Here is a 25,736-nt window from a genome sequence, read left to right on the forward strand (position 1 = left end):
ACTATTTGGCCCTTTTCTTTAGCTGTAACATCACCTGAGGTCTTTGCAAGGGCGTCCTGTTAGCATCTAACCACAGCTTTGTACTGGCTAGCCAAGCATTTGTTTGCTTCGTGGCCCTCTGCTCAGGAAGCTCTGTGCCGCTTCTCTTCACAGCCGGGCAATGCTGGGTCTCGGCCTCAAAGACAGTGTCCTGCAAACCACACGTACACCCTCTGGCTCTTAGTCCGGGGGAGTGCGAGCGGGAGGCCAGAAGCAGTCACTCATGGCTGAACTTGAGCTGTACAGAGCAGAGCAGAGGCCTCATGAACACTGAGCTAATTTTTAAGCTAGATGATTATGATTCATAGCCTTAAGTTTGTCCATCTTGATTTTCCCCCTTCAGTGTCTTCTCAACCACAATGCTGACCACAGAGGTACAAGAAGAAAGAAAACAAACTTACTCAAAACATCATCAGCTAGACATTACGTTCGTGCAGAGAAGGGTCAGAGAAGTGAAGGACACTGCTCAGCATTAGGGAGGCAGCCCCACCCCATGGCCGGGCGAGGGAACCCCAGAACTCCAGTATTCTGGAGGTGCAGCTCTCTGACCTCCCACAACAGCATGATATAGAAAGAAGAGCCCAGGCCAGGAGTCAGGGTAGACTGGGTTCGCTGTGGCTCTTCTAGGGCATGTGATCTTCGTCCAGCACCCCCCCTTCTCGGGTCTACTTCTTTCCCCAGGAAACGCCTAGGGCCACTCTCAACCCTAAAATCCTATGAGCTCTTGCATACGCTTAAGTTGGGAGCTTTAAACCGGTTCACAGCTTGACACCCCAATCAATAAACAACAGCCTCTTGACATACATATGAAATCCAAAAGCAAAATTACTACCAGAAGTAGGAATGATATAAAGCACTTTAAGTTTTTATAAACATGCTTTAAACCAAACTAGGACATAAACCACTCTGATTTAAGAAAAAGCCCAAATACTGAAACAATCTTCTATTTCAATACTAACGTAAAAAACGTGTTAAGCCTAATTAATTGAAAAAAAAAAAGTGGCTCATTTAATAAGAAACTCTGTATTCATAAAGCAGAGAATATCACCTAATGCCTAGAATAACAGAACATCCGAGAAGCTTAGAGATCACCTAGGGCAATTGATTCATTTGATGGAAAATCAAAATCCAGACTGGGCAGGCGATGCGGACAAGGTCAGAAGAGCAAAGCAGGGATGGGAGCCCAAATCCCCTACATCCTTGGGTCTGGCATACTGGGAGCTAAATGTTTGATGGTGAATGAATGAAGGCAACGGTGTTTCCTACAATGCACGGTTCTCCAAACTGGTTCATGAAGAAGTGATTTCCAGGTTATGGAGATATCCTAGAACGCCATCAAATAATTCAAAATTCCATTTGTAATTTCTCAGAAGCCAGAGTGGAATTTCTCAGCCTTTCCCAGGTAAGCTAACAACCTTCCCAACTGAGGGGAGGACAGGGCAAAGACATCACCTCCAGAAACCTGGAGTCTTTCTCCTGGTGCCAGGGCAGCAACCCAACCGTGGCTCTTCCCTTAGGTGTTTACATCAATCACCAAACTCATCCATGTCACAGACCTCGTTTGGAAACACTGGGCCAGGGACAAGGGAAAGATCTTGTGACAACAGACCACTTCCAGACGCAGAACCCTAAGATCAGATATCCCTTTTCTAGCTGGATTTAGAATTGCAGCAGCCAAACACAGTAATGGGGGTCTATTTAGGAAGCTGGTTTGCGAAACACACACACACGCGCACACACACACACACACACACACACACACACACACGACAAGAACGGACGTCTGGAATGAGAGGTGGGTATGGGGGAGGAAGCGAGGCCTGGTCTGAGGTTCGGGGCCGCTGAGGCTGCAGGCTCCTGTGCCGCCAGGGGCTCCGGGGTGGAACGGGGAGGGGGGTGCCGGCGGCCGGGGGCTCAAGGGCGGAGCGGGGGCGGGGTGGGTGGGTGGCGGCAGGAGATTCCGGGGCGGAGCAGGGAAGGCGCCGGCCGGGGGCTCCGGGGCCGGAGCACGGTCGGGGGGTGGGGGGTGAGGCTGGCCGGGGGTTCCGGGGCCCAAGCGGTGGTGGGGTGGTGAGGTCGGCCGGGGGCCCCGGGGCCGGAGCACGGTGGGTCGGGGGGTGAGGCCGGCCGGGGGCTCCGGGGCCCGAGCACGGTGGGGTTGGTGAGGTCGGCCGGGGGCTCCGGGGCCCGAGCACGGTGGGGAGCTCCCGGCCCCCGGGCGCGGCTGCCGGGGCGGGGCGGGGCGGGACGGGGAGGGGCGGGGCGGGGAGGGTCTCCGGGCGGCCGGCCCGGCCCACGCACCTCCTCGGCCTGCTTGCGCAGCGCCTTCTCCCGCTCGTACTGGGTGAGCAGCTGCTCGTTGTCCTCGCGCAGCAGCTCCAGCTCTACCTCGTGCTCCTGGTTCTCGCTGAGCACCGAGTCCAGGTTCTCCAGCACGTTGACCACGAGCGGCATGAGCTCCTTGACCACCTCCTCGTCGTAGCAGTGGATGAGGCGCTCAAACTCGCGGTAGATGGAGCCCGCCAGGCCCGACACCCGCTCGGACATCACCGAGCCGGAGCAGTAGTCGTCCTGGTACACCACCACGCCGCCGCCCTCGTCCATCTGGATCTCCATCATCGCGGCCACCGCCGCCGCCAGCGCGGCCCGCTGTCCGCCGGCGCGCCCGCCCGCCCCGGCCGCCCGTAGTCCGCAGGCCGCAGCCCGTCGCTCCGCCGCCGCTGCCGCTGTCGCCTCAGGGCTCAGGCGCCGCCGCCGCCGCCGCTGCTGCTGATGCTGTTGCAGCTGCTGCCGCCGCCGGCGAGGCTGCGCCCGTCAGTCAGCGGCCGGAAGTCCTGCTGCCCGGAAGTCCCGCCCGAGCCTCGCGCCGCCGCGCCGCTAGGGGTCGTGGGGCCCGTGACGTAGCGGGAGGTCGCCCCTGGGGCGGAAGCTCGGCCGAGCGGGGCCGGAGGCATTTCCGGTCCGGGTGTTCACAGCCGCTGCGCGCGGGTGCGGGTCACACTGCGCGGGCTCCCGCAGCTACCACGACACCGGCCCTGTCCCGTGACCTGGCGTGTGCCCCAGGAGTACACGAGGGCAGCGCCGCCCGCTCCCGCTCATTCGTCCCCCCAACCCTCGGGGGCCCAGTGAAGGGCAGTCGCCCCTCTCGCTCCCGAGTGCAGGAGGGAGCCCCCTCCTCCAGGCCGCCGCGGAGTCCTGCGTTCCGTGGGCCTCCTTCAGACTCCCCAGGCCCACTTTACCGTGCCACCACCCACTGGGTCTTCCAGTTCAGTGGTTGTATTTTAAATTTCTGTGTCCTACTGGATCTTACAGGCTACGGCTTGATAGGCTTGCTATTTCTTCCACTTTCAGCCACTTCTATGACATCTCTTTAGTAAGCTTTTTTTTTAAGTAAGTCTCGTAATCACCGCACACACGGCCTTCGCGGGCCTGATTGTGCCGTCTGGTGTTGCGGTTGATTCTGGCCCTGGCAGCCCCACCCTTCCCTTCTGAACTTGGGAATACTTTGAAGCCTGAATTTAGAGTTGCTCCGGACGGGTTTGCATCTTCTTTTACTGGCATCTGAGGACACCATCAACCCACAACTTAAACTTGCAGCTTGGGGGCCACCCAGGTAGTGCTAATTCTGATTTAACACAAAACTGTCGTAGCTTAATGCCGACAGAAATACTCTTACCCTGGCTTTTACCTAACGAAATGCTTCAAGGTCAGTTCACCCTCATCTGATTGCACCAAATCAATGAACTGTCCTGCAGATGATGCCCTAAGTACTATTTTTTTTTTTTAAAGATTTTATTTATTTATTTGACAGAGAGATAGAGCACAAGTAGGGAGAGAGGCAGGCAGAGGGAGAGGGAGAAGCAGACTCTCCCCTGAGCAGGGAGCCCGACGCGGGGCTCGATCCCAGGACCCTGAGTACTATTATACCAATGTTCTCCTTGTGACCTAATTTGCTCTATGGATGGATGCACACCCACTCCATTAAGAGAGAAACCAAGATCCCACCTCAGATTCAGATTATCTGGATTTTGATGCTAGCTAAGTGACTCAATCATCCCAAATTTCATTTACAAACTTAGCCTAAAAGTATTACCAATCTCCTGGGAAAGTTATGAACATTAATAAGCTAATCCATGAAAGGGACTTAGCACAGCTCTAGTCAATAGTAAGCATAAAATATAGAATTAGTAGGTTTATTCTCAAAATGATGAGCAGCACAAACAGGTATGTTAAGTTTTTCCTGGTAAGTTACAAAGAAAGTTTATGAGTGTTTTGGGGGGATGGTGTCCAACTCGTAAGACATGCCTTAGGCCTTTTTTCAGACACATGACCCCTTTGAATCCCTGAAGTGCCAACTATAGTCGGGCAGCCCCCACTGTGAGAGGCCAACTGACTTTGCCACCAACTTTATTGTTTGTTTGGGTTTCTTTTTAAGATTTTATTTGACAGAGAGACACGGCGAGAGAGGGAACACAAGCATGGGGAGTGCAAGAGGGAGAAGCAGGCTTCCTGAGGAGCAGGGAGCCCGATGCGGGGCTTCATCCCAGGACCCTGGGATCATGACCTGAGCCGAAGGCAGACGCTTAATGACTGAGCCACCCAGGCGCCCCGACTTTGTTGGTTTTCATTACTAACATAATTGGGCACATTTACTTGAAATTGGTTGAAACAAAACAAAGTTTTAACAAGATAATATGCTGGATAATTCCTGATGTTTACTGAAGGATGCAGCTAGGGCACTTGAGCATCAGGCAACCTAAGCTACAACTTGTTTTAAAAATAGACTTGCTTTCAGATTTAAGGTAATTGGAGATACAAATTTTTTTCTCACTGCAAGACCCTAAAATGTAAGATGAGAACACAGGTCTCAAACGTTCCACTTTAGCCTGGCTCTGTCAATGGATGGAGCACTGGGCTTCCAGGAGCGCACTTGCTGTGATGAGCAGTGGGTAATGTATGGAAATGTTGAATCCTATACCATACAGCTGAAACTAATAGTACACTGTATGTTAACTGGAATTTAAAGAAAAACTTAAAAAAAAAAAAGGTCTAATTTAATTTGCTAGAGTCATCTAGTCCTTGTAATGTCCTTCTCAATTCTTCCTACACTAAATTTTGATGGCACTTCGTAGTCACACATAAAACAGGAATATTGCATTTATGATCTCCAAAATACTAAGGATTAAGGATATCATGCAAAGAAATGAACTGAATAACACAGGAGGAATATACATCCTCACCAAGTGTGGAAAATAATAGGACCAAGTTATGCTGTGCAAAGAGCCAGTACATTTCTGGAGAAAGCACAGGACATGCAACAGTAACCCTTTCCCATTTGTCGTTTGCTCCCTCACCGTAACACAGGTGGAGCTACCTTGTTCTTCGTCTGAGTGGCCACTGCCCAGCCCCTGAAGGCAAACGGGTTGTGACTCTCCGGGCCCGAGCCTGGCCTATGGCTGGAGCAGTGGCTCCAAACTGGCAGTGTCATGTTCCCAGTGCCTAGCCCAGGTCTTGAGACATGCTCTGCACTGAAATGTGTTTTCAGGTGAACAAATGAAGGCAGTCAGGTAGTGTATGTCAGGTTTTCTTCTTATTTATTTGAGAGAGTACGTGCACGCGTGTGTGAGCAGAGGGAGAGGGGGAGAGAATGTCCAGCAGATTCCCTGCTGAGCACGGAGCCCGAAGCAGGGCTTGATCCCAAGACCCCGAGAACATTACCTAAGCCGAAATTGAGAGTTGGAAGCTTAACCAACTGAGCCCCCAGGTGCTCCTGTCAGTTTCTTTCTGATGTGCTGTTCTGGTGTTGGCCCTGGTCCAGCAGGAAGAATGCTGTGCAGCCTCCTATGGGACGGGCATGCATATGCGCACACACGTGTCTCCAAGCAGGTGGTCTGAGCGGTTTCATCATCTTAGATCCATGTAATGCACATAGATATTGTCTGCTTTTAGGACATATGAAAATTCCTAATGTATAAGAGGAAAAGATATTCAATCTGTGCTTTCTCTATAGGATTTTAACCTACAGGCAAACCGAAAGCTTAGCACCTCATCTACTCATTATCAGGTTTGTTACTGGAGTTTCAAAGTCCACTCAGGGGCAAGTTCAATACCTTGTTTTTTAGGAAAACAAATGGTGTAGGAGAAAAAGGAATCATTACCTTTAGCTTACAGAAACCCCAAAGAACACTGGCATATTCCTGCTCATTCTACTCAAAGCTAAGTCTTTGCTTTCCAAATCTTTAAACCTTAAATCTGTAATCTTTGAGAAGATTAGTTTGGGCATCCTCTGGCTAAATGGAAGGAAAAAAAAAAAAGGCAAACCCCTTCACCAGAGAAAAGCTGTAAGGAAAGGAGCAGGGCTCAGGCACCGTGGAGAATGGATGTTGAGGAAAGCATGCGTGGACATGCACACAAAGAACTGACACGCAAAGACTTCCAGTACATGATTGCTAAGTTTAATTCAACGGTTATACCCAATCCTGCCTTGTAAAAACAAAATGCCCCTATCAAAACTATATTCTGATGTGAGTACAGGCTTTTTGTTTTTGATACAGCTCTAGAAAAAATTTGGCACCAAATGCACATAAAAAAAGTTTTAAGGCTTAATAAAAATACAGACTAATGATTTCAAAATGCAGCTTAGAGGATGAGAACAGGATGCTGAATTAATGAATTTCCAAATACAGGCAGTCCCCGATGTATAGAGCATTTTCCAAATATAAATGGCCACCTCCATCCGGCTCACAGGAGCAGAAAGTCCTCTCCTGCTTTTCCCAGTTACCAGACTACCAGGCACTCTAAACCCACTTCTATAGCCCCAGGGAGGGAAGGCTGGGGAGAGAAGGAAGGCAGGGCATCTGTCTACACTGCACAGAGGCTCCTGCTACAGTTCTCCTTTGCCTGCATCCCCACTCTGCTCCCCATCTCCACCCAGTATCCCTGCTGATGGACAGAACTGGGTGGACAGTGAGGGAAGGGGCAAAGCCACAGGGCCCAGCAGTACAATGTTAGGGTTCCTGGCAATCCAATTTGGCATCACGGATCATTTTGTTGCATACTAAAAACCACAACAAAACATAGTCATAAATGGAAGTTCACTTCTACCATGAGAACATTGCATGAAACAAAAGTTAGTATGTTTGGGCTTAAACCGTAACTACCATTTATGACATTTTCTAATGGGGAAAAAAATGCTCTGAATTCCAAACAACTTTCCTATAAGTGGCCATTTGAAGGGTGGAGACAGGAAGTACTTGAAGAGAGTCACATGGAAAGCGTTTCTTGCCTCCTGAGTGAACAGGGCAGTTGAAAGGGGGAAAACAAACGGTCTTTGGTTGACAAAGCCACGTGCAGGTCCCCCCAGTGTGCCAGGTGTAAGAGGCAGAGCTCAGCAGATAGCTCCTGCAGGCACTTAAGTGTCTAGGCCACTGTGGGTACGATAAAACACAGCATTGTTGCTTTTTTAAATTTCAGTCATGATGCAGGTATTTTTAGTACCTAGCATTAGCTTTGTAGGCTCTCATACCAAGATGTACCCCGACCTGAAGCCTGTCCTCTGTTAACTGTTGGTCCAACATGAGTGAGGTGCAAGGTCTGAGACTGAGCCCTGTAGGGCCAACCAGGAGAAACTCTGCCTGCCGGGACCAAAGCAACAGCGCTCTGGCCAGCCCGTTCTCTATGCTGACAAGCATCATGGAATCAGCTAGTTGAGACTTCGATGTCAAACTACTTAATTTTCTGGGCCAAGGTCTCCAGGTTTCTTCTGGAAACTGAATATGGTCCAGAGGTTCTGCAAAGCTTTATAAAGAGCAGCTAAGCAAAGTTTCTTCCTCTTGGTTGTACCTGAGCAACTGACTTTTTCCTAGAAAGGTTGTCAGAAACAGGGCAGAGTCAACAGTCACTTATGTAAAGCTGGTATTTTAGAAAAGCTTTTTAGATATTATTAAAGATTCAAACCGAAGAACCCAAGGTTCTGAAGCATCTCTTCTTCCCACCGTCAACAGGAGTAAAGATGCATGAAGGATTTCAGTCACCCCATTGCCTGGATGCATGTGGACAGTTCTACAGCTGCAGGAGCCGGGGCGGGGGGAAGGGGGGACCTGCCCACAGGAAGAACTGTGGTTTGACAAGGGAGCTGTCTGCATCCCTGGAGAAGGGCACAGGCCTAGACAGGAGGCCACTCAGGAAAAGAAGGAACAATTCACGGCAAAACCAGCCTGGGAATGAAAGGCAGAGATTCCTACGTAAGATCTGGCCAAGCTTTTAGATGGGAGAAATGGAGCACCTCAGAGGATCAGGGCACAAAATCTTTCCATAAAGCATGAGACTGAGAATGACTTTTTGGTTTTTGTTGACAGCTGCTGAGGACAAGCAACCGAGGTGGCTCAGGAAGTGTGCAGAGCACCACACTGGGGCTGACCGGAAAGGAGGCACCGGGGGCCTGCAGAGGCAGTCCCAGGGATGGAAACGGTCCCGTGGTGAATGGGGTGAGAACCTGCGGGGCCAGCCAGAGACCCCCAGTCCCCACCACTAGTGTTTTGGCCTGTGCCTTACTCGTCTATCCCACAGCAACACACAGGTTGTTTCTTATTTTCTTGCCAAGGCTTTAACTTAAACTCTGCTACTGTGTTCGTGATCCCCAGACCCCCGGTTGGCCAGCAGAGCGCTGGTGCGGCGAGGCTGTGGGCAGCCCCACGCCACCAGGCCTCAGCGTGGCCTCGCACCACCTGCCCCCATACCCCTCGTTGAGTCCCGTCACATGCGCAGTTACAGTGAGTCCCGTTTTATCCCCACCAAGACAGATCTCCTGCAGTCTGGAGGTAAGGTCCCCCCGGCTCTGTGACGGCAGTGGGGCCTGAGCAGCGGCTTCAGATACACAGCAGACCCTCTCCCCACCCGGCTCCTTTGGGCTAAAAGAAACTATAGTATTTGAAATCCTATCTCTCCGGGTTCTTGTCTGGCTACAGGCGCAGCAGCAGCCCCTCTTAGTAGAAGGAGATACTGGATTTGCCTCCAGGCGGGTTGAGGACTTTGTTATGAGAGCGTGGCCTCGGGCCCAACCTGGGCTCATGGCTGTCCCCCACGGGCACGGGCACCGGCTGCTGGGCGCGGCCCGCTTCTCCAGGGCCTCCCTTCTCACCGGGCTCTTCTCTGGGCGACGAGCTCGTTGCGGCTGTGGGACAAAGTCGGCATGCCATCCCGTTAGAGGCCACGAACCAAACAGGCAAGCTGCGCCTACAGAGTCTGTGGCCCAGAGCAGCCAGCAGGAAGTGCACAGTGTGATGGGAAAAGAGGAGCGCACAGAGCCAGGCCTCCATCTTGTCCCAAGAAGACTGATTAGCGGAGGCCGTTCCTGAACTGGGCCAAAGCTGGGGCTTCGTACTATAAACTCCTTAATAGATCCCTAATAAGCCGATTACTTTACACTGCTTATGGGACCCCCATCCCCCCTTCTGCCACCTCAAGGATAAATAACCAACTTTCTCAACTTGAACATGAAAAGGAAGAGGAGGGGCTCATCTCAACTGGGGATCTAACAAGGGGAGGCGAGGCTTGCTGACACTCCTCCTCGGACTTTCTAGATGAACGAATGCCCATGTGTCTTGGTTATCAATTGAGGGAGTGGTGACCCACAGCAGAGCCAGCTAGGAGAGCAAGGCGGGGCTCAGAGCCAGACGCCCAGCTCCTGGCCTTCTTCAAATACTACATATTCTCTTGGCAACAAACATGCCCTTGTTTCTGTCAGCAGGCCTGGAAGGGGCACAGAATGTTCCTGCTCACCCTCTAGGGGCGTACCAGCACCTCTCCCAGAGCAGAGCACTCAGCGGAAGGGACAGAGAACAGCAACTCACCTTTAGGGGCCGATTTTGGGTCTTCTCCCTCACACAAGAACACGTGGTCCTGCAACGAGGCAAACCCCAGGTTAGTACGTGATTCAGACATTTTACCCTCATTCAAATGGATGATGAAAATCAGGGCACAAATGGGTTTATGTTTAACTTTTCAACATCTTTTATTGTGGCCGTTCTGAACCATGAGCAAAGCGGAGGGAGCGATGACATGAATCCCCCACAGCCTGCCACAGCTGTGACGGTAGCTCACCGCCATCCAGATCTCAGCCACACACTTCCAACCACACTGCCTCTGCCCCTTGGGCGAGTATTTTAAAGCAAATCCCAGATATTTCGATTACCCACAAATATTCCAATTTAAAAATGTCCTTTGGGCGCCTGGGGGGGTGGCGCACTCAGACAGTGAAGCGTCCAACTCTTAATTTTGGCACAGGTCATGATCCCAGCACTACACTGTTTGGATTAGAACTCTGTAGTCAGTTCTGAGATTGGGAAGTGAGAGTTCTCCAACTCTGTTCTTCACTGTTAAGCTGTCTGGCTACTCAGGGTCCCTTGAGATTCCCTGTGAATTTTAGGATAGGTCTTTCCACTTAAAAAAAAAAAATAAAGTAAAACCAAAACAAACCAAACAATATGGTTAGGACTTTGATAGGGACTGTATTCTTCCCCTCCCCTGCTTTTTTAGCGGTGAGGGGAGGGAGGGGTAGATAGAGAATCCTAAGGAGACTCCCTGCTGAGCGCGGAGCCCAATGTGGGGCTCGATCTCACAAACCTGAGATCATGACCTGAGCCAAAATGAAGAGTTGGACACTTAATTAACTAAGCCACCCAGGCGCTGATAAGGACTGTATTTTTTAAATCTCTTTTTAATCATCAGGATTACTGACTGCCCTCTAATGACTGCTATGTGAAGTCCTCCATTTTGTATTACTCAGACCGAATCCCTGTGGTGTCAATTAATATGAGGGTTGGTTTGATTTGGGCCTGATTTTTTGATAAGAATTTAAAGGTGGGCTGTGATGTTCTGTAAGGACATATATTTTTGGTTGTCTCTCGTTTTGTGATGTTAGCCACTGATGCTCATTGCTGAGATCCAGGATTTTATTACAAGTCGGCAAAATGGTGATATCTGAATTCTGTTATTCCGTCTTCATTTTTGGCTGAGTACCCCTATAAAAGGAAAATTCCCTCAGCAGCAGCCCCCCCGAGACGCGCCGCATGCGGAGACGCTAGCAGATGCCGCACTCTGTCCTCCGGCATTCTCTAAGCCACAAATTAGACTTTAAAAAATAGTGAAATTTTATGAGATGTTCAATTTTCTGAAGAGCCTCACCGCCCTCAGGGCAGAGAGGGGAGCAGCCCATCGGCAGGGGCAGTCGCCTCCACCTGCACACCAAGGCCAGCGTCCCTAGGCTTCATTCATCACGAGACTGGAGTGCCTTTCTCCGCTGACTCGGGAGCTGTGAAACTCTGTGACTAAGGGCTGCACTCAGCAAAACCAACGTCACCCACTCTGCCTCTTCCTGGTCACACACCACACCTGCCTTAGAGCCTTTCCAAGGAGTACTTGGCTCAATTTTTGTTTCTCTTACTTTCACGTCTGCTACCTGAATGTAACCCATACCTTGGGTTTGTTTGGGTGTGCCAAAGGTGAAGTGGCAGCAACTGGGGACCCAAAAATGTCACTGGTCTTCCCGCCAGGTGGGTTCAGACGCTGTCGAGTCTGCACAGGTGTGGATTCGTCAAAGATACCGCTTCCTTTCCCCCCTGTAGAAACAATTACATAACAGTGAGCAACCCAGAATAGCCACTGGGTGCCACCCTCCACCTTCATTACTTCAGAGACCTCCCCTCACAGGGACACCCCAGTGCCAGTCCCTAGTTCAGGCCAACAAGGAGGGGTGATCAGGTTGATGAGGGTTCCTAAAGATGTATGTCAAAACCAACCCCTTTATTGGGGGCCTGTTAGGACCTTCATTTCTGGAAGCTGACCTGGGCTGGCCTCTAAAGCAAGATGATAAGATGGCATAAAACAGCATTTCCTGTTTAGAACTTCCTTAACCTTGAACTTGTCATGTTGTCCTGTTGAAGAATCTTCTTCATTAAACCCATAAAAAGTTCTTTATGTTAAAAGCAAATAGCTGTTGCATTTTTAGGCCAGATAGATAGAAATGAATTTAACAACATACCACATTCACAGCAAACCTGGAATCTGGAAGAAACACCTATTAGTCATTCTTCTGACCTCATTCTGGCCAGAACTCCCAGGGACAACTAGGTATGTCAGCAAATTACAGACACACAACACCCTACAGTGCAACTCTAAGTGATCTGATGAGCCGTAATGAAAATATGCATCCAACATGTAACTTCTCATAAGCTGATGAGTCTGGCCAGACATCAAAGTCAACGCCCAAATGCCTCTGTTAAGCAGAAAGACGGCGGCCACACAACACCAGCTGGCGTCTCTTCACTTGGCAAAAGCCAGCACCTTTTCGCGGAGAGCTGTGCTAATGGAGGTGGGCCGCCAGTCACGGCCCTGGGGCACCAAGGACTTATAATCTTACAAGAGGAAAGAAGACACATTCCACTAACTAGCTAGATGACCACACACCAATTAGTTGGCCTTTCTGTGCCCCCAGATGCTCAACTATAGAAAGAGCAGAACAAAGGGACCTGCCGCAGGTCCTTCCAATGACTCACCGTAGCTCACACGTCAAATGCTTAGAACGATGCCAGGGACACAAATGCTCAATAAACGTTCACTTTATTTTCCACGTACTGATAAAGAAACATCTCCTGGACGTATATACTGCTCAGTGAAAAAAGGCGGAAGACAATCTATACAGCGTGTAACATTTTAATATAAATGGAGGAGGTATTCTCACTCACCTGTGTCTGAACAGAAAAGTGGTTACTCCACCCCCCCCCCCGTGACTGTGGCTCCCCATGGGGGCTGTGTGCACAGGACCCGGGGCTGGACGGGCCGTGGGATGCAAGACTGCTTAGCATGTCCTTTCTCAGAGCTTTGATCTTCTCTTACTGTTTTCAAGAGCCCACGTGGCAAGCAGTCACTTCCTGGCTAAAATCGCCCTCACCGCTAACAGAGAAACATGAGCACGCAGAACAACCTGGACACCTAGCTCCCCATGGGCCCCGCAGGGAAGGGCTCCATCAGCGGTTCGTGCTCTCACTTGCCTTCAGAACCATTCTGAGGGCCCCAGCAGCCAGAGCAGACTGTAAAACAGAGTGGCCTCTGGGGCGCAGCCTTGTGGGGACATATAGAGTGCAAGCCCAGTGAGAACTGGAACAGAGCGCAGGAAAGAGCCCTTTTGGAGCAGAAGAAAGGGTCAAGAACGTGCAGGGCTGCCTGTGCAGGAGATGTATGCACACTTTGTCATCTTGGTGCCAACATACCTCACCCTCCCAGGACCCACAGGCCCGGGCTGGAGATGCCCACACAGCACAGCGCTGGGCCGCCAGGTGGAGCCCCTGTGCAGTCACTCGCCCAACTGTGAGCCCGGACAAGTGGCTGGAACCTTCTTGCCTCCATCTATCAACTGGTCGTAAGTAACAAGAGTACTGATCTAGGGCCACTGGTGACATAAGCGAGTGAATGCACATGAAGTGCGCAGAGCACTGCCTGGCAGAGTCAGCCTTCAGTGATGCTGCTGGGCTGCCATCAACAAAATATCTCTGCCACAAAGTGGAGAAAACCACAGCTTCAGCTCATCCCATACTGCGCCGTTTCTGGTTGTGCTACAAAGGCTTAAGTAAATTCTCTTAAAAATGTGCATTCTTTTTTTTTTTTTTTAATGAAAATAAAAGTAACTCAATTTGAAGTTTTTGGCTAAAGACACTGCTCATTAAAAAACTGTTCTTAAATTATGAACCATAACACAAAAGTTCCTAAGACATAATCGTCACAAATAACAAAGACGACCCAGGTCACTACCACCTGGAGTGTACAGAGCACAGCGGCTCCCAGAACCCTGGGTGTCCTTCCCCACACCCCAGGTCACCAGACGCCTGCATTTCCTGCAGACCACAAACTTGTTATTGTTGGTATGTTTTTACTGTGTGCATGTCTAACACTAAACAATGTAGTTCTGTTTTTGTACCTTATAAAAAGGAATCACCCTGCTTGTCTGTTAGTCAACATTTTACCTGAAAGATGAACTCAGCTCTGAAGAAAGAAAAGATGTTCAATTTAGTCATAAAGATAAATTCAAGATAGGCTTTTTAAAAAGATTTATTTCCGAGAGAGAGCGTGAGATAGAGCACGCACACACAAGCAGGAGAGGCAGGGGTAGAGGGAGAATCTCAAGCAGACTCCATGCTGAGTGCGGAACCCAGCAACCCTGAGATCATAACCTGAGCCAAAACGAAGAGTCAGATGCTTAACTGACTGGGCCACCCGGGCACCCCTAAGATATGCTTCTGTAAGAACCAAACTGCAAAAGACAGACACCGTGCTGGCAGAGTGGGGAGCGAGCATCGCACACATGGTGGTGCACGCTGGGGCCCTCTCACAACCAGGTGGAAGTGTCTATCAGAATTTTAAACTGATCCAGCAATTCCATGTCGAAAAACTTACCCCAACTGATTTTTCAGGTAAGTTTAGAGCATGAGCTCTGGAGTCAGGCAAACTGGGATCCAAGGGCTAGTTGTGCCACCAGCTAGGTGTGAGCTCTGGGTGTAGCAGTGAACCTCCCTGAGCCTCTGTTTCCCTCTCTGTCAAGGGGCGCCCCCCACCTACCTCCTAGGGGTGGAGAGAGGGCCACACGAATACACGGAAAGCACTGAGCCCAGTCCCTGGCCAATACGGAACTGTCCATACGTCTCCGCCATCAGTGTTGGAACAGGGAGAATAATTTGGGAGAGATGTGAGCCAGGCAACCAGCAGAGCCCGTGCGTGAAGGGTAAAGAAACACTGGGTATGACAATTTTTGGCAAATGCTCAGTGACGATCACAGCTCAGTCACGCCCCCCATCCTGGACACGTTTCTCAATCAGGCCCTCTCATCAGAGGGCAGGAGCCTGGGTCCGCGGCGAGGCGGGGGGGGCACACTGGCAGTTTTCCCTCTCGGCCTTCCCTTGAGAATTCATCAGATTGTTTGCCAAGAGCACTTGGCAGGCCAGAAAACAGACCCCAAACAACAATAGCAGGAGAAGCAGGAACCCGGCACAGGGAGTGAATTCAGCGGCCGTTGCCACATCTTGTGACCGTGAACAACACAGAGGCTCTCTATCTCTCCAGTCTAGAGGGGCCCAGGCTGCCTGCTGGGGAATCAGATGAGGTTGAGGGTCTGCAAAGCAGCACCACCCCAAGTTGCCATACTTTCCAGGGAACCCGACACCCCAGGGGCAGCTCCAGACACACTCTGTTGAGCTGGCAGCCAGTTATAGGTACACAAGCTAACATACGGTACTTATTCTGCTGTCGCCGATACAAAGATATGCGGGGCTGACCACTCCAGCCCCACACCTGTAAGCTGGACATGATGAGAATGTTCCTCACTTTTAAGAACCACCTGCTTCTTCTATATCCCAAACTTTAACCCTCCATCCACCCTCTCTGGCAAAAAACCACCACCCAAACACAAAACTAGCTTTTGAATCTACTGCTTTTGTTTCTCTGGGTTTGGTCACTGCAGCGGGGTAAGGAGCAGCTCTAACTTTGGTTCTGTTGGATTTATTATCTGCCTGAAATACTGACCCCTGTGTCTGGCCTCTCAAAATCTTCCAGGAATAAACCTTGTTTTCCCTTGGGGATACGGAAAAGGGAGAGCTCCTCAGCTAACTATCACCATATGGTCGCTCAACTAGATAGTCTATCAGCCAAGAAAAAGATTTTTCTAAGATTTTTTCCCACTGTGACTACTGGAATGTGGGATAAGCATTAAAGAACTATATGGACTGAGTCATCCTTTTTAGAGTTTCGATCCCATTGACAATCTGAATCAAAATAGTCTCCCTAAGAGAAATGTTTAAATGCACAACTTGCACACAATTTCTGGAATCACAAGGGCCCATCAGAAAACTGGGAGAACCTCCCTGGTGGGAACCAGAATCCCGTCATCTGCCTCTGTATCCTCAGTGCCTGGACTCAGCCACGGTCCGCTGACAGAGGAAGGAGGAGTCAAGAATGACTGAGTTGGGGATGCCTGGGTGGCTCCATCTATGAAGCATCAGCCTTCGGCTCAGGTCATGATCTCAGGGTCCTGGGATCGAGTCCCACATCGGGCTCCCTGCTCAGCAGAGAGTCTGCTTCTCCCTCTGCCTCTGCCTGCCACTCCCCCTGCTTGTGCGCACTAATAAATAAATAAAATCTTTAAAAACAAACAAACAAGAAAAAAACAAAACAAAATCATCCTTATGTTCTAGAACTCTGACAGCAAGGGATAACCTATACCAGAAAACAATTGAAAGGGTCAATGCAAAGAAATAAAAAATGTTATCAGAAGAAGAGCATGAAACAGAACATGCAGAGGCCAAAGGACTGATGATTCACAAAGGCCCATACCTGGAGGATTGGTCCTTTTAGGGATGTTCTGAGGCTCTTCGGTTGGTCCAAAAATATTAGATGCCATCCTATTGGGCCTGCTTGACGGAGCAGCTTCTTCTGGACTTCCAAAAAGATTGCTGGCCTCTCCTCCCGGGGGCTTCATGGCCCTAGGAGCACAGACTGAGCGTGAGTCACTGATGGCTGACCTGGCTGAATGACACACCGCGATTCTTTAGCACTGGCAAGACTGGTCTACAGACAGCCACACAGCAAGTAAACCTTCACTGACCTTAAAGTTCTTTTTGTATACCTTGGTTATGCCGAAAACCCTCTAGAAATGTACATACTTGGAAATTACTCCTGTGATCCTCTCATAAGTAAAATTATTTTCCCTAAAACAATGTGGAAACTGAACCACATTCCATAGAGTTTAATGCTCATTTTAATTAGTACCCAACAGTGTTTATTACTACAAACACACTCAGGGTCCTGGCCAGCTCAGTCAGTAGAGTGTGCAACTCTTGATCTCGGGGTTGTGGGTTCAAGCCTCATGGTGGGTGTAGAGGTTACTTAAAAAATATGTATTAAAAAAAATTAAAAGAATACCGTAAACATATCCAGGATTGTTTAATACCGTAGCTTACATTTGCTAAGTGCTTACTATCTGCATTTACTGTTCCAAGGACCTTACACAGCAGCCCTCTCGGGCAGGCCTTATTTTCACAGACAATGAATCTGAGACAGAGAAGAATCACAAGAAAGGTCATGTGGGAAGTAGCAGAACCAGAACACAAATCCCGGCAGTCTGGGTCCAGAGTTCAGACTACGCTCTCAGGGTCAGGATCAATGTGCGGAATCCACCCTAGGATAACCACCTCCAGTCCTCAAGGCCCGTAACCAACTGATTCTCATCAGAAAGATCAGAGGGCACACCTGCTGGCACCAGTGTTCACACCAACACATGTACACCAGGGGTCCTGTCCGCCACCCCAACACGCGCCCACTCAGCCACCAACAGCAGCATCCACCCCAAGTCTCGACTGGGGGGAAACGGCTGTGCACCATCTGGAGGTTTATAGGAAACACTTCAGATGTGGAACACCAGGACGCTGAGTCACTTTTTATGGCAATAACTGAAGAATTAAATGTTCACAAAGCTTTGCCCTGACCCCCCGCCCCGCCCCAGGGCTTCAGACTACTCCAGCAGAGCAGTCACATGCTGAAGTCATGTGCATCTTTTTAGAACGCCCACAGAGATTTTAAAGATGCATTTTAAAGGTGAGAGGGCCCTACTGAAACAGTTCTAAACCGGCCAGGGGCCCAGGCTCCTTCCCAAGTCCTCAGCGACAGGGCTGGCTGTGATTGCAGACCCGGAGAAAGAGATGGAAATGTGGAGCTCTGCGCCACCCAAAAGCCACCGCACTCCGCAAACACAGCCCACAACGTCGCTCACAGGAGCAGGACATCTGAAATGTTGTTTGCTTCCTTAAAAGAACGAGAGCGGGAGCTGATCATTCATTGCAATTTAAAGCGAAGTGAGTTCTCAGACTCTCCAGCTGCAAGGAGGACTGCAGAAAGCACCCCTCCGCTTTAATGAGGGCGGACAGACCCCTTGGGCAGGCTCCCACACGGTGCTGAGTCCCTGGCCGCCTGGGAGGAACAGGAGGGTGGATGCCTACTCAATAGTTAGTAGTTCCTTAATGATTTGGTGAAGGAAAAAAATTACTTCAGTTTGAGAAAAAATTAAAAACAAAACAAAACAAACCCCTAATAACCACAACTTAGAAAGGTGTTAACAAGTCCTCAGGTCACACAGCCCCGGTCACAAGTGACATTTTCTGTATTCCTGGCTGGCTACAGCAGGTCCAACATGCTTTGGAAAGTGGGGTGGGGATCTGCAATCTTCAGAACTGAACTGAATTTAACATCACGTCTCCTGCTGAATTAAAAATTTATTTTACAGACTTATTTGAAACACAGCTCTGCTTTCAAACCCCCAGGTCCTGCTCCAATCTGAAGCAGACTCTTCTGGATTCAAGCTCTTAGGACTCACTCTGCATCCCTGCAATCTCCCGGTCCCCTTTGCCCTGCGCCCTGGCTTAACCCATCCGCACGGCCCCTGAGCACCTGTCGCCGGAAGCCAGCGCCAGACCCCGTGCACAGAAAGGTGGGTGACAGCAAGTCCTGAGTCTGGGGAAGCTTTATTCTGCCAGGAAAGCCAGCGCTGCAGGTGCAGGGGGCTCTAGTGTTCCCATCAGTGACGCCACGGGCACTGGGTCTTGCTGGAACCCCAAAGATCTCTCTGGAGGAGCCAAAGTCCAAATTGAGTCTGCAGTCTCTGTGTGGGAAGGGTATCCTCGGGGCAAAGGACATAGCCAGAGTTGTTTGAAATGACCAAATGTTAATTTTGGGTGGTGGAAATACAGTGTTTATTACATTATTCTGTGTACTTTTTTTTTTTTTTAAAGATTTTATTTATTTATTTGACAGAGAGATAGAGAGAGAGCACAAGTAGGCAGAGCGGCAGGCAGAGGGAGAGGGAGAAGCAGGCTCTCCGCTGTGCAGGGAGCTGGATGTGGGGCTCGATCCCAGGACCCTAGGATCATGACCTGAGCTGAAGGCAGCCGCTTAACCGACTGAGCCACCCAGGTGCCCTGTGTACTTTTCTTAATTTTACTTTATTTTACTTTGAAAACAAGGGAAAAGAAATGACAGCCAAGAATGCTGTGCATAGTGGCCAAGCTACCTGAGAAGGGACAACGACACCTTCATCCTGAAGGCAACAGGGTGGATACTAGGGTCTCCCAGCCTTGTAGCAGTCATGCAAATCACACAGGCTGCCCCAGCAAGGTCGCAAATAAGGGAACTGAGAGTGGAAGAGGTTCTTTTGATAAAAACAGAACCCACAACAATGCTCAGTGTGGCCTTCACCAGGCTCACGAGCAAGGGCAGTTACCTCTAGGACACAAATTAGAGAGAAGATGGGAATACGAGTGAGCTCAGAGCTGACAACGTGGGGGACGTTCCAATTACAATGACCTTGTTCTCTTGTCTACCCCTCACGATAGTCTAATGAAGACACTGAAGTACACAAGAGGAGCCAGAGGGCTGGTGACAAAGAAGAGCCACAGATACAGCGTGAGGGGAAGACGGCACCAGCTGAGGCAGGGAAACAAAAACCACTCTCACCTCCAGGTCCCGAGCCTCCCTCGGAGAGCTGGTGTCTGTGTTTCAGAAAAGCCTGTGGACTGGGCAGACTTGGAGAGAAGCAGTAATAAAAGGGAGACTTGGATAAATTCTTTACAGGCGTACATTTTACAGCTGAAAGGGAGGACCTCAGATCAGGGATGGCTCAGGCATGACGCTTGGACAGTTCAGCGTCCCTTTAACACAAGATAATCCCTCAGCAAGAAAACAGAAGATGTAGGGCCTTAAAAGAGGAAATCCCAGCTGGGCAGTCTTACAGCCACGACCACACTCCCTCCCTCAACAGCCAAATAAGATGTGAGGCCCTACAAGGCCTGTCCAGCTAATCAATCCCTTTAAGATGGCTGCGGAAACACAAAACATCTGACTGATTCCAAGCAAAAGCTTCCAATTACATGTAATCATCCAGCCGAGAAGAATGCTTTTCTTCTTCAATGTCCTAAAAGGAAAAATTTTCTCCTTTTCCTAATACCCTCTCCAACACGAGTCCCCCAAAGAAGTGTGGAGTATTCCTTTAGCCCAACAGCTCTGCAGCTCCAAGAGTCAGTACAACACCAGCGTCAGGGTGTTTATTCATAAACGGCCTCGTTCACTGGGCCTCCAGTGAATGGGGTGAACCCAGAGGACAAGAGGAAGAGAGCTGGGAAGCGGCTCCTGCCCAGGGGTGTGGGCAATGGTCCACAGTACTCACAGAACACTCTGGGATAAACCTCTGGCTCCCATTAGTGCACATGTAGACATGTGTGACTGCTAGTCATTGTTCTGTGGTCTGATGACTAATTAGTTAGGTGTATTACTGAACACTGACCTGACTCCCCCAAACTTAACAGAGTTTTCAGCAAGTCAAAGCAGTTCTTTCACTTATTACCTACTGGACGTGGTATTTACCTCAACAGGTGTCAAATACATATTCTCTTCTACTTTCAGGGCAAGGCTGGGGGACAGAAGAGTATTACAGTAATGAAAACTCGTGGGCATCTAAAACCCCTGAAATCTACAAGGTAAGGTGGCTCCTACAGTTTGGAGACCTACAATTGGATTTCTGCTTCTATTACTGGCAGTCAGCTTGGTTCTCCATCAGCAAGGCAGGGAGGATACGGCCTGGCTCCCAAACTATAGGATCAGGGTAGGACAGCACTTGGCCCCAGGGTACCCCGGCTTTAGGGGAGCGCGGCGCCCGGCCGCACGGGGGACCCCGGGATTAGGGGCGCGCGGCGCCCGGCCCCACGGGACCCCGGCATTAGGGGAGCGCGGCGCCCGGCCGCCCGGGACCCCGGCATTAGGGGAGCGCGGCGCCCGGCCGCACGGGACCCCGGCATTAGGGGAGCGCGGCGCCCGGCCCCACGGGACCCCGGCATTAGGGGAGCGCGGCGCCTGGCCGTACCGGGACTCCGGCATTAGGGGAGCGCGGCGCCCGGCCGTACCGGGACTCCGGCATTAGGGGAGCGCGGCGCCCGGCCCCACGGGGACCCGGGAAGGAGCCCAAGACGGTGACCCCCACCCCGCGGGCCCATCCCCACACACCCGCATGGTCCCGGGCTCCCGGCAGCGGCCCCGCACACCGTTCGGCCAGCGTATCCAGGCGCGCTGGACACGGAGGGGAACGTGGGCCCAGGAGGAGCAGCGCGGGCGGCGCGCCTCAGGCCTCCCGCCCAGACCCTGCCCGGCGCGGGGAGCGCGTCCGGCCCGAGCGCCCGCCTCTCGGACGGGGACGAGAAGGCCGCGGCTCTGTGAGGTCACCAGGCACCCGCGCCCGCCATGTGGCCGCGCCCGCCACGCACCTGGAGCCCGCCCGGCCGCCGTCGCTCTCCGGGGCCTGGAACATGTCGCCCGCCGCCAGGCGCCTCCTCGCCCGCCGCACCGAGGTTTCCGCCCGCCCCCACGCAGCGCTAGGCCCGCCCACCCGCGTCCCTTGGACATCGTCGACGCCAGTCACGCCGCCGCAGCCTATCGCAGCGCCGGGCCGTGCCCCCGCCCCACCGGGGCAGAGGCTCGGCAAGACTCGCGCCGCGCTCGCAGCCGATTGGTGAAAGCTGATGCCGCTCAGGCCTCGGGCGCCGACACTGGGCAGCAGGGCTGCAGGGGGGCGGGCCCTGCCCCGAGCGGAACCCCCCCCCGCGCAGGCGCAAGCCGCGCACTCCAGAAGCGGCTCCCGGCTGCCGCAGGCACAACCCGGGGGATCGCCGGTGGCCGCTGCTCGCCCGGGAGGCGCCCGCGTCTGTGGGCGGCGGCGCAAACCCGAGGCCCGGCGCCGAGCCGCCACCGCCGAGCTCGCCGCGAAGCAAACAAGGCTCACTCGAGAAGTATTAGATCAAGTATTAGTATGTATTTATGCACAATAAAAACATTTACAAGTTGAACTGGAAATTTAAACATAAGAAGTTTAACAGCTTTTGTTTATTATATTAAATAACCAAAACACCTTTTATTCCCAAAATTGGTAAAGAATAAATAATATAATTTACAATATGGTACAAAAAATAATCAGGAAGGACAGGCATTCTGCTTTATACATACACTGTATATGTATATTTATAATCTATAAAACAAATTCACATCTCAAACAAGCCGAAAACCTCAGATGATATGGCTTAACGATTATTAAAGGAAACCGCGGTGAGTTCTGCCGCCCAGACCGCAAGCTCTAAGCCGCTGTCCCGCTACACAACACGGGGTCTAGGTTGCTGTAGTGCCTCGAACACAGCTTCTCGTGAGTCACCAATCACAGGACAGGTTCGCTGTGGGTTTCTCCCTTTTTTTCTTAAGACAAAGTGCCCTATTTTCTCACAAATGCATCTGATAGATCTCAAGGTCTTTAAAAACAAAAAACCAGCAACTGCTGCTTTCCTCCTCTACTTGCTTCCAGTGTCTTTTATTCCATGACTTTTCTTGGCTTAAGTTTGGATTCCTTGCTGTGATCTAGTTAAAAGATGCTATTCCACTGAAAAGGACGCCCTTTTCAGGATCCCAATGCTAAGCCGCTGGAGACATGGGAAAGCAAGCAGATCAATGGATGGATTGTTTCCAAATACCCCACTCCCTGAGCAAGTACTCTACACCTAGCAGATACAGAGAGGTGAGGGCGACGTCCTCGCCGATCTTACTGGAGTCACAAGCTGCATCTTCTAAGCTCATCACCTGCCAAAACAACTCCCTGGAGACCAGAGATAGTCTAGCTTTACAAAAGCTGAATCAGCAAAAAGATCCCAGACATCATTAGAGCGACTAGGGAAGGATTTTTCTGAGGAACAGATCTGGTCTTAATCACAGCATGCTCAAATGCACGAAGAAAGTCACAGGTGTACACCAAGACTACAACTTCCGTGGCACAGGCAGAGCAAGATACAGGAAGAGGGGAGTTTCTCTGCTTGCGTCTTTTGGAAAATTCTAGCCTTTAACAGCTGCTTATTTTTATACATATATATTCATTTAGGCTGGGAGAAAAAAGACTCACCCTTTGAATGCTACTAATGATGCCACTTTCCCTTAACGCGGCAAGCAAATGCTTACGCCTGTCAGGTTGCTGCAGAAGTGGCAGAATTCTCTGGAATCGTGTCAGCTTTGCTACAGGTGAGAAGAATCAGTCCACTGTCCTCCCTAACCCACCCTCCCCCTGGATGACACTCCAGATGGAGTCTGTGGTTAAGCCCCTAGTGGATGGTGCCACTGAAGAGCCTACCAAAGCTGATCCCAAATCTCTGGTTTTCCTCCTTTTAGGTATCACTGAAAACTGGTGCCAGCCTACCCGCTAGACTGCCTCGGGGTGTCCCCTGATGAAAGCGGCTCAGGACTCCTACAATCTCCAGCAACGCACACACTGCCATCAAGTACTGCCCCCAGCATCGATGCTGTAATGGTACCGGGGGTCTCTGGTCCCCCACAGCAGGGGTACGAGCAAGTTAGTAGTGGCCTACACTTGGCCTGGTGTCCTCACCTACTACAGACCTAACAAAGTCAGATGCCCAGAGAGATGCACTGATACCACTTCCAGAAAGTGCTAAGTTCAGGAAGCTAATAGATAGATCGCTAAACCATACAAGCTAGTTTAAAGATACTCTGGTTCAAACGATGCTCTCTCTTTAATAAAGGGGCACCATGTCCCTCTCTTACACATCTCCAGAGCTTTGGGACTTTTTGTAAGAGCCCAGAAGAGCTGCCCACAGTGGGTCTTATTAGTGATGTTTGTACCTAGAACCAGACCTGAAAGAAGGAAACCACATTACAGGCAAGAGCTCTGAAACACTTGAGATGAAGGAAGGAACCTCCTCTGTCTGGAGGTCCCACTGCCCTCTCTTTCCTCCGTGGCCCGGGTGAATGATGCAGCCTACAGCCTGGAGGGGCTGCAGCTGGCTGCTGAGACCTTGGGACCAGGAGCATCCCCTCTGCTTGCAACATAAAAGACCTTTTCTGTTCTTTTCCATGCTGCCTCACCTCTTCATCATGGACAGGGAGAGAAGCCCGTGCAGAGGGCTGGGACTGGCCTGGGCGGCTGCCACTCCACTGCCAGCCGGGAAGAGCAAAGAGAAACTGTCCTCCGTTCAGGTGGGTTTCAGAAGACAAGCTGGTCTGGACTGCAGGTGGAGAGTGAAGCAGCAGGTGGGATGGTGGTGCACAGGTTACTACCTGACCAACACCATAGCACTGGCTGCTGGCCACAACGGATGGGGGCCTGGATGGGCTTTTGTCTGTTGAGCCTCCCAAGGCTGAGAACAAAGCAGCCCTGTCAGCTCCATTCTGGGCACTGACCTGTCGGCAGTGATGACCAACGGTCACCCAAGGAGGCCTGAGGAGTACATGAGAGGGAAGTGGTTTTAGCGTGCTCTGACTGCACCCAGGGTCTGCGCCTTGCTCGCGTTCCCTGCGCTGGAAGAAGAGAAACAGAGGACCACGGGATGGGAGGAAACACGAAGGAGGAAATGTATACAGCAGGTGGACTCTGCACGGAAGCCCGTGGAAGGAAGAGGAGACGCTGAAGAGGCGAAGACCTTCCCTGGAAAGGCAGCGCACGTCAGCGGCTAGCCAGCAGCCCCCTGGCAGTTCAGGGACTCGCAGCCGAAGGCTCGGCTTCAACACAGGAAGGAAACCATGAACTCTCTTCTTCTTCACCGTCTCCTAATTCTCAAAACATAAGGAAAACCTTTTTCCAACCACTTTAGCAGGATTTTTTTTCTGAAAGTCCACACAAGCTGCACAAAACAGGATTCTCTCCTCCTTCCCGTTAAGTCAGTCAGAATAAACCTCCAGGTGGGAGAACGCACTAGACAAGGGTCAGGGTTTCTGGGGTGATGGCACCAGGGACGCTGCCCTGTGATCCGCGCGTCCTCGCAAGTGTCCGCTAAGGGTGCAGACCCTACCAGGCAGAGCCCGGGCCATGCCCAGCTGTCCTTCCCCGTTATGTGCAGAGAGAGCAACCGAAAGGTGCATAGGTTTGGCAGAAAAAAGCAGTGGTGGCTGAAAGTGTCCCTGCAGAGAGCAGGGAGGCTGGGACTCCCTGGGCCGTGGCCGCCGCACACCCACTCCTTTCCCTCGGAAAGAAAACCCACTGCAACGTCCAACACAGTGACGGGGGTGGAAGCGCGGCCGCCAAGCGCTATCCCACGGCTGGCAGGGAGTGGCTCCGACGCCACAGCAGCGTCTGACACGGGCCCTCTGACAGAACCTGTCCTCACCTCCCGGGCCACCGCGGCCCTCTGCCCATCGGGATGCGGCTTCCTGCATGTTGTCTGTTCTGGGGCACAGAGAGTCCTCTGCTCAGACCGTCTTCTGGGGGGTCCTGGGCTGGATTTCTGTTTTCTCTAGCCTGGAGAGGGCTACACATACCGCAGTGGAGGACCACCAGCCCTCCTCTGCAGCCTCCAGGATGCCCCAGCAGGGGCGAGGTCTGGTCACTGGGACAGGTCACCGACGGGGGGGCCACCTCCACTGCCATCAAACAGAACCTCTCGGCGGCCGGGCTCAGCGATGGACAGTTCTTGGGCCAAATCGTTGAATCGAGATATGTAATCAATGCTGTTTTCATTCATCATGCACACCAGCTGGGAATCCACAACCTGCGGGGCAGAGGACACGAGGGAAGGCCACGTCAGCGGGCGGCTGGCCACCACAGCAGGGACTTCAGTGGGAGGTGAGTG

The 25,736-nt window shown here is 51.4% G+C and overlaps 3 protein-coding genes across 16 annotated transcripts in view; all 3 read right to left on the bottom strand.

Moving 5' to 3' along the window:
* The window catches only part of MAPK8IP3 (mitogen-activated protein kinase 8 interacting protein 3), a 47,430-nt gene extending 44,720 nt beyond the window's left edge, over window positions 1-2,710 (bottom strand). For all 10 annotated transcript variants that reach the window (XM_032425649.1, XM_032425643.1, XM_032425641.1 and 7 more), the window contains exon 1: window positions 2,341-2,710. In XM_032425649.1, coding sequence (XP_032281540.1) covers window positions 2,341-2,658 — 318 coding nt within the window. In that variant the 5' untranslated portion in view covers window positions 2,659-2,710. The remainder of the gene's footprint in view (window positions 1-2,340) is intronic.
* Window positions 2,711-5,667: 2,957 nt separating this feature from the next.
* Window positions 5,668-21,484, bottom strand: JPT2 (Jupiter microtubule associated homolog 2). The gene is made up of 5 exons (XM_032425930.1): window positions 21,387-21,484; window positions 16,417-16,565; window positions 11,515-11,657; window positions 9,891-9,939; window positions 5,668-9,211 (listed from the first exon to the last, which is right to left on the bottom strand). Exons 1-5 carry the CDS (start codon window positions 21,428-21,430, stop codon window positions 9,024-9,026), a joined length of 573 nt encoding a protein of 190 aa, XP_032281821.1. The 5' UTR covers window positions 21,431-21,484; the 3' UTR covers window positions 5,668-9,023.
* A 433-nt stretch (window positions 21,485-21,917) lies between these two features.
* Window positions 21,918-25,736, bottom strand: part of CRAMP1 (cramped chromatin regulator homolog 1) — a 57,950-nt gene continuing 54,131 nt past the window's right edge. For all 5 annotated transcript variants that reach the window (XM_032425684.1, XM_032425681.1, XM_032425682.1 and 2 more), the window contains one exon: window positions 21,918-25,655. In XM_032425684.1, coding sequence (XP_032281575.1) covers window positions 25,491-25,655 — 165 coding nt within the window. In that variant the 3' untranslated portion in view covers window positions 21,918-25,490. The remainder of the gene's footprint in view (window positions 25,656-25,736) is intronic.

Source organism: Phoca vitulina, unplaced genomic scaffold (assembly GCF_004348235.1).
Source record: "Phoca vitulina isolate PV1807 unplaced genomic scaffold, GSC_HSeal_1.0 scaffold33, whole genome shotgun sequence".
NCBI classification, from domain to species: Eukaryota; Metazoa; Chordata; class Mammalia; order Carnivora; family Phocidae; genus Phoca; species Phoca vitulina.